Source organism: Sceloporus occidentalis, unplaced genomic scaffold (genome assembly GCF_023333645.1).
Source record: "Sceloporus occidentalis isolate IW3139 unplaced genomic scaffold, rSceOcc1.0.p SCAF_11, whole genome shotgun sequence".
Lineage (NCBI taxonomy): Eukaryota > Metazoa > Chordata > Lepidosauria > Squamata > Phrynosomatidae > Sceloporus > Sceloporus occidentalis.
The window spans coordinates 334,829-351,846 of NW_028316991.1; the positions used below are offsets into that span (position 1 = coordinate 334,829).

General features: G+C 37.5%; 1 protein-coding gene across 1 annotated transcript; it reads left to right on the forward strand.

The window, feature by feature from the left end:
- Positions 1 to 449: 449 nt before the first annotated feature.
- On the forward strand, positions 450 to 14,653 carry LOC149305397 (aquaporin-4-like). The gene is made up of 4 exons (XM_089477334.1): positions 450 to 830; positions 4,702 to 4,857; positions 13,520 to 13,600; positions 14,375 to 14,653. The coding sequence occupies exons 1-4, from the start codon at positions 450 to 452 to the stop codon at positions 14,651 to 14,653; spliced, it is 897 nt and encodes a 298-aa protein (XP_089333460.1).
- Positions 14,654 to 17,018: the final 2,365 nt, after the last annotated feature.

Genomic DNA, 17,018 nt, shown 5'->3' on the forward strand with positions numbered 1-17,018 from the left:
TGTTTTAACTAATAACACACGTTATTGTATTGTTCTTGCCCATATTGAATACTTCATTAAAACATTCACGGTGTAAGTTGGAAAAAGTGTGTCACTTCACAAAAGCTAATTAGAGTCAGGAATTAGAAACTGTTATCTACACTGTTGTCTATAGAGTTTTTCATTTATAGATCGTTATATACTAGAGATTGCAATGAATGTTTTCTCTATGTGGAACAGTACCTTTAATGTACAATGTGGCAGATTTATAGATGCCTATATATTTTTATAGTTAAGCAAAATGTATCGGTACTTTAGAATATACTGCATTTCAGCTGTCAAATTCTGAACCTAGAAGACTGATCTGGTGAGTTCAAAGATATACCTATGTTAATGGTTATACTGTTAAGTTATATTTCATCAGAATATCTCCATTTCCATACCAGGAATCTATACTGCACAGAACAACAATGGCAGCATTTAAAGGAGTATGGACACAACAATTTTGGAAAGCAGTTTCTGGAGAATTTGTGGCCATGGTCATGTTTCTACTTTTTGTTCTTGGATCAACAATCAACTGGGGTGCGGGAGACAGTCTAGAAAGAGTAGATGTTGTACGTATCTCTCTTTGTTTTGGGTTCAGCATTGTTACCGTGGTGCATTGTTTTGGACACATTAGCGGTGCTCACATCAACCCTGCAGTCACTATTGCATTTGTATGCACCAGGAAGATAACACTTGCCAAGGCAGTATTCTACATTATTGCTCAATGCTTGGGTGCTATCTCAGGAGCCGGTCTTCTGTACCTTATTACACCTTTAAATGTAATTGGCAACCTAGGAGTAACCAAGGTAAATATATATGCCCATTTTATTGAAAGTAAATGTTTTTTTCTTTCTTGGTATCATATGGACAATTCTGTGTATAAAAAGAGTAATTATAATAAACATGATTTAACGTATTAACCTTTTAAAAATATTTAAAGTCTACAATTTGTCACTATAGATATTCCAAACATAAAATTATTAGAAATATATATATAGTTTGTGTACCTTAGTTAGTGCTGTTTAACAAAGCTGTAAAAAAAAGGCTGCTCGCAGTTTTCTGTACTGCTTCGAATCACTGCTGTATTCACTTATTATGGAAGAGTGACATATGTCTTTTTTTATGTTGACCTACTAAAAGGTATCAGCTTTGACTAAAAGAATGTATTATTTTAGTGAATTATTTTTCCCTTTACTTTTAAGGCTTAGTAGCTTACCTTGCCTTTTACAAATTTTAAAAATGTATATTTTCATTGAACTGCTTTCAGGTGCCACTAGTGTTTCAACACAAACAGACAACAGAGGAAGAAATTATAGTCCCTGAAATAAATATCATTTCCACTGAAAAAATATCCAAATACTGCTTACTTCATCCAATAATAACATACAATGCAGCCAATGCAATTAGGATTAGATGGCTGGAATTGACTCATGGTTTTGACTGGATTAGTTGGCTATGTAAATCTTATTTTGGTTTAGGCTACATCGTATTTTAAAGATTAATGACACCTTGGATTGAAAACGACCTTTGTCATTAGTAACAAACAAGTCCGACCGTTATACAATACCCTGAACAGGCAAGGCTGTCAACTTTCATCCCGAGGAGAAAAACTACCCAAATGACCAAGTAATATAATGGCCCTAAACATGTATGTCAGTCAATGACCCAAAAACATAACAGCTGCATCCTGCAGGCCCAGACTGCCCTTAGACAGTATTATTTGATTTTCCCTTCAGTGTACCTGTATCCTTGGGAACATTGAGAATTCAACGCTCTACTGCTGAATGCTCTGTAGGCCAAATCAGCCAATTTATGTATAAGTTAGTTGCCTGTTAGAACCTACATCGACCAGCCATAATATTATGACCACTGACAGGTGAAGTGAATAACACTGGTAAACTTGTTATCATGGCAGCAACTTTTGTCATTTCGTCCTCAAAGTTAATGTGTTAGAAGCAGGAAAAATGGGCAAGCATAAGGATCTGACTTTGACAGGGGTCAAATATTGATGTCTAGACAACTGGGTCAGAGAATCTCCAACACTGCAGCTCGTGTGGGGTGTTTCTGGCCTGCAGTAGTCAGTACCTATCAAAAGTCACCCAAGGAAGAAAAAGCGGTGAACCGGTACCAGAGTCATGGGCGTCCAAGGCTCATTGATGCATGGGGTGGGGCGCTGGCCCGTATGGTCAAATTCAACACAGCTACTGTAGCTCAAATTGATGAAAAAGTTAATGCTGGTTCTGATAGAAAGGTGTCAGAACACACAGTACACCCTGTCAGGGTGTCCATGCTGACCCGTGTCCACTGCCTAAAGAGGCTACAATGGGCACATGAGCATAAGAACTGGACCATGGAGCAGTGGAAGAAAGTGGCCCGGTCTGATGAATCACGTTCTCTTTTACATCACATGGATGGCCGGGTGCGTTGCTTACCTGGAGAATACATGGCACCAGGATGCATCCATGGAGGCCCCACTTCACGGCTTACAGGACTTAAAGGATCTGCTGCTTAGTCTTGGTGTCAGATACCCCAGCACAACTTCAGTGGTCTAGTGGAGTCACGGGTCAGGGCTGTTTTTGCGGCAAAAGGGGAACCTACACAATATTAGACAGGTGGTCATAATGTTATGGCTGACCGATGTATCCTTGTTTTTCTGTGCTGTAAAAATCCAGCAATAACATGGGCTGACATGCTTAAACATCTGGAAAAATGTTTCTTGTTTTGTTATACCTATGGTATTTAAATTAACCCCTTGATGAAGGCTGGTGGTACAATGTGTTAAAATACCAGCATTTGAAATACCCTGGGGTGTCTAGTTTTCAAAAATATATGGTTTTGTAGGGCACATTGAATTGGCCCAGCTCAAACATTTACTAAATAGGGCATGGACAGTAGATCACCAAAGTTCAATATTGAAAAATGCACATGCCTCAAATGTGGCCCTTTTGCCCTCAAACAGCCAGCCAAGCCATGCACTCAGAAGATGTTGCTGAACACATATTGGGGTGTGACAGTGGCATATACCAGAAGCTGTAAATTCATATCTGAATAAAATGGGTGTGAAATAAAATGCAAAAAAATTACTACCACAAAGTTTGACAAAGACTGGTGGTAGAATTAGTGCATTGAAAGCATTAAAATTCTAGTATTTGAAATACCCTGGGGTGTATATATGGTTTGATGGGGTAAATTGCATTGGTCAGCTTCAAAGATACCCGAAATGGCATATGGAGGAAGAATTACGAGATTTGGAAAAAAAATTTGAAATAGCAAAACGCTACTTGCACTTATTGCCCAATAACTTGCAGAAAAAAGCAAGAAAAACATAAAAATTTTGGGTATTTCAAAGCTCAGGACAAATAGTAGGGCCTATTTAGCAGGTTGTTTCATTAGCTTTTATAGATAAGTAAAATATTTTTCAAGTAAAAATCAAATAATCAAAATAATGACAAAAGAAAGCACTTCTTGTCCTGAAAAAACGGGAAAGAAGAAAATTACAGCTAAACACGAGCACCGCAGAAATGATAAAACAGCCATTGTCACAAAGGGGTTAAGAAAAAGCAGACTGAAAATCATTTAATGCTATACCACAAATTGCATAACAATGTTTTTCTGGATACAAATACTAGGAAATGGAAAAAAACATTTTTATTTTTTTTTAAAACAAAAGGTCACCAGAACCGTGATAAAGCATTTCATCTCTCCCACTTAAACAAATACATCTTTGGTTTTACTACGCTACTTTGGAGAGTGCTTGGATTGATTTACGCCAACTGTTCAGGATATTTTTTTTTAACTTTATTATTTATTTTGTTGTTATCATAATGACTGGTACTTACCCTATTTGTCCGATTATAAGATGCCCACACAAAATTTGAATATTCAGTTAGAAAAAAAAAGAAAAAGCCTTAATATAAGACTATCCTATAGGAAAGAAGTTTTATTAGTAAATATTAATTTGCATGTAAAGTATTTTTTCATATTTAATAAAAACTATGATTGAGAAAAATGCATTTTTTGTTTTTATTTCCTTTTATTCCAGTTATGCACATCTGCCCCACGGCTTGCTACTCCGTATATGCCTTATACCACCTTATATGACTGGCTGCCAGAGAGGAGGGTCCAGGTCCCCTGCAGCGCTGCGGGGGATCTGGATCTTAGTCAAATAGACCTCTATTTCAGAGGCATTTCCTCTCAAAAAAAACTCTATATATTGTGCTCTCTTAGTTTCCATGAATATAATCACTATTCAACGAATGGTATGCGTTTTGGGTCATAAATTTAGGTGATGGAGACAAGTTAAATAAATATACTTAAAAATTGTGGTTATGTATAAAAAATTATTTGGTTGAATAGATTGCTTATCGTTATAGTAACCAAATAGATTTTATATATAACTCCCTAAATATGTAACTTAGATTATTTTCAATTCTGTCTTTTTTACTAACAAAATTCTAATATTATATATATTATTTATCATTAAAGAAGAATAATGTAAGTGGAGTCATACAAAATTGTGCTCATGATCTGTTATTATTTACACAAAGCTAAAATTTGATCTCTTAAGGTTACGTAGAGAAAATGTTTACTGTTTAGTACAATGATGTTTAGTACCGGCTGCATTAGAGAGAGAAAAGTAATTAATAACCTTTAACATTTTTAACATCTCATTCATAGGTGAATGAAAGCCTTTCAGTTGGTTGTGGACTTCTTATAGAGCTTATAACTACATTTCAATTAGTTTTCACTATTAGTGCAGCCTGTGATCCAAAGAACAAGAATAAACAGCCATTGGTAATTGGAATTTCTGTAATGATTGGACACTTGTTTGCAGTAAGTATACAAATACTTAAATTTTTCTAAAAAAAATGTCTTTTTTATATAAATGATATATTTTTTATTGTATATGTATGCGTATTGAACTTGCGCAATTTTTTTTAAATAGAATTAACAAACATTACACTACCATTACTGGGCAACACGACCATATTAGATTTAGAATTTTGGTTCCATTATATTATAATATGTGAGATAGGAATGCTAATTACCGTATTTGCTCGATTATAAGACGACCCTGATTATAAGACGACCCCCCAAAATCAAAATATTAATTTAGGAAAAAAACAAAAAGCCTGAATATGAGACTACCCTATAGGAAAAAAGTTTTACCAGTAAATATTAATTCATGTAAACTTATTTTCATATTTAATAAAAGCTATGATTGAGAAAAAAATATATTTTTTATTTCCTTTTATTTGCCAACCTGCCCCCCCCGTTATGCACATCTGCCCCCAGGCTTGCCACTCTGCCCCCAGAAATGCCTTATACCTCCCTATTTGCCACTCTGCCCCATGATGTGCCTTTTAACCCTCTATATGCCACTCTGCCTCCAGAAATGTCTTATACCCTCCTATATGCCACTGTGCCCCATGATATGCCTTTTAACCCCCTATATGCCCCTCTGCCCCATGATATGCCTTATACCCCTATATGCCACTCTGGCATATAGGGGGTTAAAAGACATATCATGGGGCTGAGTGGCATATAGGGGGTTAAAATGCATTTCTGGAGATATATATATATAACTGCTAACAGCAATCACACTCCTATCAAGCCAAGACAGCCAGTACATGCTGGAACCTGGGGATGATAGTAGTGTGATTACAGCCTCCCTATGCCATGCTACCACCACCACCCCCCTTACACATCCATGCTATCACACACACAGACTCATTCACAAACATTTAAATACTCATTCATTCCATTAATCACACATACTTGCGCAAAAACCCTCCCCCACCCCCTTACCTGAACTGCAGATCTCCCACTCGCAGACTTCTGCAGAGGTCCGGCTGTGCGAGCAACTTCTCTGGCCCCGCCCCCAGAGGAAGGAGGGGGGAGGCAGAGTTATGTGAGGACTGTGCTAGCTTCCTGTTCTCCTGCTGCTAGTAGCAGTGACGCTTAGTGATGGGAAGTTCGGATCATTAAAGTGAATCGGATCATTTCGATTCGTTCACTGAAATGATCCGATTCATGATCCGGATCTTCGGATCACTCAGTGTGTCTGCACGGAGTTACTGTTTTCCAGTAACTCCGTGCAGGCACACTAACGATTGGCCCCGCCCCTTTCATTATGAATCCTCCCCCCTGCCTCCAGTGATGTCAATGAAGGCAGAGAGTCGTTCAAAGATTCGGATCTTACAGGGATCCGAATCTTACAGTGATCCGGATCACTGTAAGATCCGGATCATTGTAAGATCCGGATCATTGTAAGATCCGGATCATTGTAAGATCCGGATCATTGTAAGATCCGGATCTTTGAACGACTCTCTGCCTTCATTGGCATTGTAATCATTCAGAGAATGTCACCATACTGTTATAAATAATACATTCATAATCACTGCCCCCAGGATTTACATTCCCCTTTACCTGCAACTGCACCTTAAGCTAACTTTATTAAATTAATTAAATTAACCCTCACCATTAAATTAACCCTAAACACCCCATCAACCATGACTGCCCTAAAATTAACCCTTAACACCCCATCAACCATGACTGCCCCTAAAATTAACCCTTAACACCCCATTAAGCATAACTGCCCCCAAATTAACCCTAAACACCCCATTAAGCATAACTGCCCCCAAATAAACACTAAAGACCCCTTTAAGCATAACTGCCCCCAAATTAACACTAAAGACCCCATTAAGCATAACTGCCCCAAATTAACCCTAAACACCCCATTAAGCATAACTGCCCCCAAATTAACCCTAAACACCTCATTAAGCATAAATGCCCCTAAATTAACACTAAAAACCCCATTAAGCATAACTGCCCCCAAATTAACCCTAAACACCTCATTAAGCATAACTGCCCCTAAATTAACACTAAAGACCCATTAAGCATAACTGCCCCCAAATTAACCCTAAACACCTCATTAAGCATAACTGCCCCTAAATTAACACTAAAGACCCCATTAAGCATAACTGCCCCTAAATTATCCTTAAACACCCCATTAAGCATAACTGCCCCTAAATTAACACTAAAGACCCCATTAAGCATAACTGCCCCTAAATTATCCTTAAACACCCCATTAAGCATAACTGCCCCCAAATTAACACTAAAGACCCCATCAACCATACCAATTTATTAGGTAATTTATCTGGAGTACATGCAATTAATTTAGGGGCAGTTATGGTTAATGGAGTATTTAGGGTTAATTTCAGGGGCCGTTGTGGTTAATGGGGTCTTTAGGGTTAATTTCAGGGGCCGTTATGGTTAATGGGATCTTTACGGTTAATTTCAGGGGCAGTTATGGTTGATGGGGTATAAGGGTTAATTTTATGCTGATGATTGAGGGTTAATTTAATTAATTTAATAAAGTTAACTGTAGGTGCAGTTATAGGTAAAGGGGGGCAAACTCAGGGGAATCTAAATCCTGGGGACAGTGTGAACATTATTAATGTATTTATTTATAAAAGTATGGTATCAGTGATTTTCTCTGAATGATTCGAATCTCTGTAAGATTCGGATCCTTGTAAGATCCGGATCCCTGTAAGATTCGAATCATTCGACTCTTCGGTTCATTCGACTCTTTGGTTCATTCGACTCTTCGGTTCATTCGACTCTTCGGTTCATTCGACTCTTCGGATCATTCGACTCTTTGAACGAATCTCTGACTCTATGAGTCATCGTTCCTGTGAGAATTAATGAGCTGTAACCTGACCCCAGAGTGCTCTGCAGATGACTCACAGCTCTAGGATCAGGTTACAGCTGCATGATGATTCACAGACTGAACCGCTACAAACGAATCGTTCAGTCTAGTGAACCGACTCATCCGGATCACTAAAAAGAACCGGATCAAATGAACGATTCGTTCATGATCCGGACATCACTAGTGACGCTGCTCATGACCAAAGCCCGGTAAGCAGCCTGGCCCCAGCAGAATGAGGTCTTATTAGAAGAAGACCTTGATTATAAGACGAGCTGTATTTTTCAGAGCATTTGCTCTGGAAAAAACCTTGTCTTATAATCGAGCAAATACGGTACTTTCTAGACATTTAGAGAGACTTAATTAGTGAATTAAAAACTGCCCCTTAATAGCTGTTTTCAGAGTATAGATAATTATACCTCCAATACTTTCTCCCGAATTATATACATTCTATGTGCAATATACATTGGACATCATCAGAAGCCTCTACATGATCTTTTTAATATTCAGGGACTTTATAGCCTTTGACACAGTGCCACGTGATTGTGAGGATACTAATTGCTCCTTTTTGGTTTAAAAAGGGATTCTAAGCAAAATCTGAAAATGATGTACCTTAATAATGGCCACATTACTAGAAGTAATTAGTTAAAATGCAATGCTAGATGTGTCTGTAGACATTCTGATTTGGGTACCATAGGTACGAATATATTAGGAAACTAGTTTCTGGCTGTGAGACCTTACAGCCTGTACAAACTATGTGCAAATGTACAAACATTCTTTTTTTAGCATGTACCGTATGTGCCTTCCAAGAAGCCTGGACTTGTCAAGTGATTTGCAACATGTAATGCACTACTAAACTTTAAGGAGAGCTGTGTACTTGCATTCAGTAACAGCAATATTTTTTCTGTGTCTGGTCCCCACAACTCACACTTTAGATTATTTTATGCTAACACCTACATCACTCTGTAGCATTCATATTTATCATTGCATACACCTGCACACTACTAGGCAATACATCACAGTTCCAATGAATATTTCATACAGCACCCAGACTCAACAAAAAAGAGCCAAGCCGCTCTTTTCACCTATATTTTGAATGTGTGAACTCATGTTATCGGTTTGAATGTATTATTTTTTATTGCTTCCATTCATTATTAATGTTCTTATAGCTAGAAAAACTTCTCTCTTTCAAATACTGTTAAAATGCATTCTGAATATACAGTAGCTAGTGCATATGTATGTCAACATCAAGATTTTAGGACACATACGAACTTTTCCCTGTCACTATATTGTCTTTATTAATCCTGCATAAATACAGAAAAGGTATCTGAAAATGAAAAAATAAACATATAAACATGTTTAGAAGAGCAAAAATATTCACATTTATGTGGCATTTAGACACACAACATTAAACATATGGATATTAAAACATATACCGTATTTGCTCGATTATAAGACAACCCTGATTATAAGACGACACCAGAGTGGCATTAAGGGAGTTAAAAGGCATTGTATAGAGCACTCTGCCTCCAGAAATGCCTTATACCCCTATATGCCACTCTGGCATTTAGGGGGTTAAAAAAAACAGAGTGCTCTATTAAATCCTGAAATGCCTTATACCTCCCTATATGCCACTCTGCCCCATAATATGCCTTTAACCCCCTAAGTGCCAGAGTGGCATATAGGGGTATAAGGCATTCCAGAAATGCCCTATGCCCCCATTTAACACACACACGCACACACACACTTACCAGTGCTTCCAATTTCCTGCTGTATTGCCGGGGCAGTGGGTTGGCGTCTCCTTCCGCTGCAGCCGGAAGGAGGTGGAGTTGGCAGAGGGTATGTTGGAGTCCAGGGCGCAGGAGTGTAAGAATGCACACAATGATAGACACACACTTCACAAATGAGACAAAAGCTGAATGTTTGAATATATTAAACAAAGCAGGAACATCTCAGTTAGAATAGTCCAGGTAAGAATCCAAAAGGGTCTGGGATGGGTAGCAAGCATAAGGGATAAATCCAATAGGCAGTCCAGGTCAAAAAGGTAACAGGCAGGCAAAATGGTAAATCCAAGAGACAGATCCAGAGTCATGAACTATAGCTCCAAAGTAACTCACCCCTCTGTTACTGAGAGGCAGGGATATAAAGCCTGTTGATTCGGTCAGGTGTGTTAATGACATAGGTGAGGGAGGCCTCAATATAGCATAACCAACACAGTTGAACATAAATACACAGAACACGGATTCTAAACATAACAAGACATACATGGTACAGGACGCCACAAAGGACCGGGAACAATGCAAGGAACACGGGATGGAGCGAGGAGCCGAGATCCTCAGATGAATAAGGCAAAGAGGGCAAAGGTACATAAAATACAGACACACAAGTAAACAAAACAGCAAGCTGTGGAGAGGAGTTCAACTCCAGGCAGACCTGTTAAAGGGGCAGCCACGCCTGGCAGTTTGCACGGCTGGATCCCGACACTCTCACAGACTCTCACTCACTCTTGCACTCTTTCATCCTGTTAACTCTCTTGATTTCATGATCTTTAACCCCTTCAATCCTCTATGGATGTACCGGTACGTCCAAAAAACGCACCCCAAGAATCCCCTATGGACGTAACGGTACGTCCAGCCCTTCTTGCAGCTTCAGGGAGACATCCCTGCCGCTGCACGGGAGATCAGGCTGCAGAGGATATCCTGTCCTCCGATGAGGCACAGACGATGCGATCTCTATGCACATCTGTGAGGACCTGCATAGAGATCACAGTGTGATCGGTGCAGAGGGATAGCGGGGAGGGGAGTGAGAAACAATGTCTCTCAGCCCCCTCCCGTCCTGAAACAGAGAAGGAGAAAAAAAAATTTAAAAAAGTAATAATAAAAAAATCATTAAAATAATAATATAAATAATACTAAAAAACAAATAATAAAGTGAGCTAATGACATCACAATGACATCACTGGCATTAATAACATGTTCAGGAGGTCCCTAAGAGGACCTCTAACCATTTAATAAAATTATACATAAATACATAAATTATATATAAAATACAAAAAAATTAAATAAAAAACTTAAAAAATGTATTAAAAAGATAATAATAAAAAAATTAAAAAACCTTACATCCCATTGCCCTAGCATAACATCTACCCAGTATGACCCTCCTGCCCCCGTTCACAACCCCCAAAACCGTTAAGCCATAGGCATAAAAATTATACAAAAAATGTACACCTTATAGTATGTTCCCTGGTGCCAGGAAAGTATGGAAAATCGATATAATTTAGGTATTTCTGAAATCAGGACACCTGAATTGATAAACTGGGAGGGGATTTTCCATCACTTTGCCTAATTATGTGAGGATTCAGAGGGAATTTTTTTTAAAAAAATTCGCTAGTTTTTACTGAATTTCTCATTCTAAATGTTCAGCTAATCATCCAAATATGGTATCAAAAGAAAGCTCTACCTTTCCTTGAAAAAACAATATATAGTTTACATGGGTACACTATTCACAGGAAAGGAAAATAATTGCTGAATCAACATAGCGCAAAAATGGCAAAATTGCTCTGGGACTTGAGGTACCAAAAACCCCATGGGATTGAAGGGGTTAAGTGTTTTCCTTCCTTCTCTGTCGACCACTACCACTTCTGCGAACATTGAGAGGTGTGTGAATGAGAATGAGTGAGTAAATTAGAGTGAATGTGGCCATTGTTCAGCGAATTTCGTTCCCGAATTAAAAGGACCCTCGGATTTTTGCCTGGACCAATTTCTTGCCAATGGGCAAGCACCGAAAACAAATGGGCCAAAAACAAACTGATACATATACAGCAATAATTGCAATGAAACGTATAATGATCAGTTTTTCATAGCCCCTTGGAGGTAGTTTGTCCCAATCAGTTGGTGTCCTCTTGTAATATCCTACTGTTAGGGCAGACAGAGGATTACTAATTTGCAAATAAGAAATTTTGGCAGGGCAGACACTTTTGGGAAGATCCATTACTGTCTGTGACAGATTATTAAGATGCAAAGGGGAAGTTGTGCATAACCACTATGTCAGTGACAGGTTAAAATAGGCCATCAGGTATACATAGGGATAATATACCATTCAGGGGAAGGGTGTGTATTTTTAAAGAGGAAGCTCTAAACGTACTGAGTGGGTCACCTCATAGGCGTTTGCAATTGCTGGCTGCAAGTATACTTTACTTTTGTGCCTAAGAGCCATGTTATAGCTAAGGATTGGGCAGGTAGAAAGAAGCCTTGGTCCTGTTTAGTAGGTTCTCCAAACATAGATAGGTTTTTGTTTGTTACATGTTAGTTTTGGTTTGTGCTGAGTTAAAGGGCCGGTGTCTGAAAAACAAAGACATGCGCTAACCCATTTCTGAACATTCATGGAATAAATAAGGCTCATGGTCTAAAGAACACCCATTGTGTTAACTATTAATCCAGTAATGTATCACACAGAGGAAACAAATATTCCACTGTCCCACTGTTCTATACTTGGTAAATTCTATACTTGGTGGTGGAGCCACAGGAACCTAGGAATGGCTATGTGACAACTGATATGCATGAATAGCTGTTTTTTTCTGGAGATGTTCAGGAATGTCTAAATACATCTGTTAAAATGAACAGATAAATGGTTATAAATGGTGTTGCTGTAATGCTTTGAAATGTATGGTTTAATAGGACAAATTGAATTGACCAGGTCCCACGGAAAGGGTTAAAATACCAGCATTTGAAATACCTTGAGGTGTCTGAACACATATTGGGGTGTTGTTTTTAAGTGACATATTTCAGGAGCTGTAAATATAAACCTGAATTACAATTTGTGTAAAAAAAAATACTGCCACAAAGTTTGACAAAGGGTGGTAGTAGAATAAGTGCATTTGAGATACCTTGAGGTGTCAAAAATATATGGTTTGATGGGGTAAATTGCATTGGCCAACTTCAAAGATGTCCCAAGTAGCACATGTGGGCAGAATGACCAGATTTGGAAAAAATTCTTTTAAAATAGCAATACGACAAATAGGAGAATCTAGATTTTTTTCATTAGCTTTTGTAGATGAGTAAACTATTTTTTAAATAAAAGTGCTTTTTGCCCTTCTTGTTCTGAAAAAAAACAACAATATATACCTTGTGTATGTTTACTAAATGAAAGTAAAGAAAATTACAGCTAAACATGAGCACTGCAAAAGTTTTAAAACAGCCTTGGTCACGAAGGGTACAAAAAAATAAAAAACAACCTGGTCCGGGTAAGGAGTTAAAAGAGATACACCCCATTTGATACAATGGGACCAAATGGGATAAACCCGATATTATATAAAGCGTTTCAGAGTGTTCTGGCAAAACTGTTAGCAGACTTATTATTGACTGTAGTACTAAAGACTGAAAGTTGAAAAATGTAGTATCCTGCCACAAAAGCTATAGCATGGAAGCCATGTTAATGGAAACAATGTTAATTTATTGTTAAATATTAGCATGTAAACAAAACACAATTTCCCTGCAGGGAGATCTTGTCAAACACACCTGATTTACTAGACTGTCTCATAGTATCTTACCTTTTATTGGACTAACATAAAAAACAATATAATTACTTAAGCTTTTCAGACCTCAGAGGCCTCATGTTCAGATTGAAAAATATGTAGGTATTCTAAAACAGTAAAAAAACATGTATATTATTTACCATGTCTAATTATCTGAAACATTATTTTAGATTTGTTTTACAAGCCTGTTTTGTCCATTACAATACTTAGTAAGTAAGAAAATATAACATACTTTTTTTTAACTGTTCACACAGATTAATTACACTGGAGCTAGCATGAATCCTGCCAGATCCCTAGGACCTGCTGTCATTCTTTGGAAATGGGAAAACCATTGGGTAATTTTACTACAAATGATTTAATCTAGTTTTACAAACTTTCAAACAATGTTTGTTTAAAGGAAAAATCCCTAATCTCCTTTCAAATGTTATATGGTAAAGTATGTGGGGCTAGTGTTTAATGGTTCATGTGGGGACTAGTATATCCTTCAATACTGTTTTGTGTTGCTCCACATAGAGGTGAAACAAGGTGTTGGATATAATTAGGTGTAGCTCTATGTGTTACTGAAGGGCCACTAGGTTTTCTACTATGTTTGGAAGCAAGTGCATGCAGGTACAGTAAGGGGAGCAGGAGACATAATTCACCTAGGCACTAGAAACACTAGGACTTTTCTTAAATCTGATGTCACATCTGGTGGTCACTTCTACAGTATGTGAAAAAATGAAAAGGGCTAGACAAAATTGAAATCTCCTAGTTGTCTTGTGTATAACAGCAAAAATTGTGTTTTTTTAGGTGTAAAATTGTAAGGATCAAATCATTGGTGCATAGTTCTAACTTCTTCCATCATGTGACACCACTGCCGTTCTGCAGCTGCATTTTTCATTTTATGGAATTGTGCTTTGCATCATTACATGACCCCTACTTCGTAATTGTTAATGTTTTTCAAAACCGTTCAAATCAGGGAAAATGGTATCAAAAAAGAGGCTCTGCATTATGTAAATGTTTACACAAGCATTTTAAAGCATTATTAGAGTAAAAAGAGCTACTTTTATAGTTTATATATTTTGAGAAATGTTAACTCCTACATGATGGGTTTATGTTTGTTTTTTAAGATTTACTGGATCGGTCCAATTATTGGAGCAGTGTGTGCTGGAGCAGTTTATGACTACATTTATTGCCCTGATGTTGAACTCAAACAGCATATAAAGGATGCACTTAAAAATGCTACACAAAAAACAAAGGGAAAATACACAGAAGTAGATGAAGAAAGAAGCCAACTGGATACCGATGACCTAATCTTGAAAACAGGACCAATTCATGTAATTGATATTGACCAGCTTGAGAGAAAAAGAGGGAAAGACTCAGCTAGTGAAATATTATCTACTGTTTGAAATATGTAATGCATGCTTATGGGATAAAACTAAATGAATCCATTAGAAAAAAGCTCTAAATTATATTCTAATGATAATTTTGGTCCTCAAATTGTGTGATAAAGAATATTTAGTTTTTAAGATTATTTGATCAAATCTCTAAACTGAAATAATATATTTTTATGTCCATTTTAAAAAAGACAATAACACATAATTATTTCAAATAAAAAAATCTGCAAAAATACACTAACTGGTAATAAATTACTTAAGTGTATCTTTTCCCAAAAATAAACCATGAATCTACAAAGCACAGACATCATTATATTTTTAACAGTTTTTAAGTGTTTGCTATAAAATATTTGAACTTACATTTCTCTGCTACTGTCTTCAGCCAGCAGCAATTTTCAAGCAACAGGATTTTTTTCAGCATTTTCATGATTTTTTTTTTCTTTTCTGAGAGGTGGTCTCATTGATGGTTATGGTTGTGATTGATGTGTCCAACCTGTGGGAGTACTTTTTTTTCACTTTGGCAACTCAGCTGCCAGTGCTTGGCCTGTCCTGCTCTGTGTCCTGCACTGTGCCTCAATGTCCTTCCTTATTCTGGTGAATCTATTCAGTGCGTGTCCTGTGCCCTGTTCTGCCTCTGTTGTTGGAGTTCAATTTCTTTATTTATATAAAATAAAATATATTATTCTAATTTTGGGAGAAAATCAAGTGTCCTGTAAGGTGGGGCTGGATATGTGCCAGTGTCTACCTACTCCCAGTGCCCTGCTACTATTGCTGCTTCTGCCATATCACCTTCCTTACTCTGAGGGATCATATAATCAAACTGGTCCAATTGTTTAAGAAATTGAATCCCATAGCATGCTGCTGGATGTGTACATCAATTGTATACAATGTGTACATCAATCAGCTAAAATGAAGTGTAGATCTCTTCCTTAACTTTTAGCAGGTGCTCCGTTAGGTGAAAAATGTGTGTAGAAGGTGCCCTTTGGGAACCCCCCCAAAAATGCCCCCAGATTTTGTCTGTGCTAAATGGCCTGGCAAAGAAATTCTAATTCTAAAGGAAAGTCTTGTATACAGTATTCATCTCTCCCTTTTTTATATATATATTTATGTTCATCCTCATTAGCGTGGGTGGGATATAAAAGGGAATTTGCCTCCCAGGGTTATTTAAGTACAGTATATTAACAATCTTCCTGATTGATTAGAATGGGATCCACATATTTGAACGTGGCTCATTTGGGTTTAAGGATGATGCAATGCATTTTTTATGGCCGCTTGACTTCTTAGACCCAAATGAATTGGCCTCGGATAGGAGAATAGGGAGGGTCAACATTACTAGTAGATATTATATTATTTCAATCATAGGTTATTAACAGAGTAGGAAGGATCATGAGGTTTCTAATTAGTACTGGAAGCCAATGGTTTGGTTACTTGAACTTTGCAATATTGTTGTATCAGTCATCATACGTGCATTAAGTACACAAGTCAATAAGGTTTTTAAGGGAATGAGACAAAATGAGGGGGACTGCATGGGAAGTTGAGAAATCAGTGGTGTGTAGATCTTGAAGGTTAGGAGAATAAATGGTTTCTTTCAGCATTGTGTTTAGGTTGCAGTTGTTAGAAGAATATAATAGGAGATAGTCTAACAGAATGGAGTAAGGAATTGCAGATAATAGATACAGAACTGGTGTAATCATGGCTCCACAAGATGCTGTATTGTAAAGGCTCTGTATGGGAGCAATAGAGATACAAAGGTAGGAGAGTAGGATACCAGCACATACTGTCTGTCTCTAGTCCAAAGGTGTGGCGAAAGTGGGGTCCACCAAAAGTAAAAGAAGCAGTGGAGGTTGTGTTGAATCTGGATCTTACATTCATATAACCTTAAAGCAGACCAACTAGCACAATGCATAATCAAATGCCTTTGCAGCTTGAGGTATGGGGTCAAGCACGTACAACAGTTAATGGCGTATAAACATTGGCCATCATAAAAGCGATATTCCAGCTTATTTTTATGGCATTTATAACATTTATTACTGCTACTGTTATAAAGTAGTCTCATTTGAAATCATAACAGTTTAAAACTTAAATTCAAAGTAACAGGATCTTGCCAATTAAACTCTACATGGTATAAACGCTTTTATAATTTCCCTTTTCTCAAAATAACAAGTACTATTTATCCAGATGAAATTTGAGGTTATCATGGACCGTTAAATCACCCAAGTTGTTGTCGTGTTTGTGGTGTAACTGTAGGTATCACAGGGCCTAGTCACTTTGTAACCCCTGTTACTGGTAGAATGAGGTGTATAGTGCCTCCACTAGAATGTTTTGTACTAATTGACTACCCCCTTTTGCCTTTACCTCCCATGACCTTTAGTTACCT

Excerpts from the sequence above, each read along its gene's own strand:
- LOC149305397 (XM_089477334.1), top strand. The coding sequence starts at position 450 with ATGGCAGCATTTAAAGGAGTATGGACACAACAATTTTGGAAAGCAGTT. Across the intron at positions 4,858-13,519 it reads TGATTGGACACTTGTTTGCA|ATTAATTACACTGGAGCTAG; the intron begins GTAAGTATACAA and ends CTGTTCACACAG. Across the intron at positions 13,601-14,374 it reads GGAAATGGGAAAACCATTGG|ATTTACTGGATCGGTCCAAT; the intron begins GTAATTTTACTA and ends TTGTTTTTTAAG.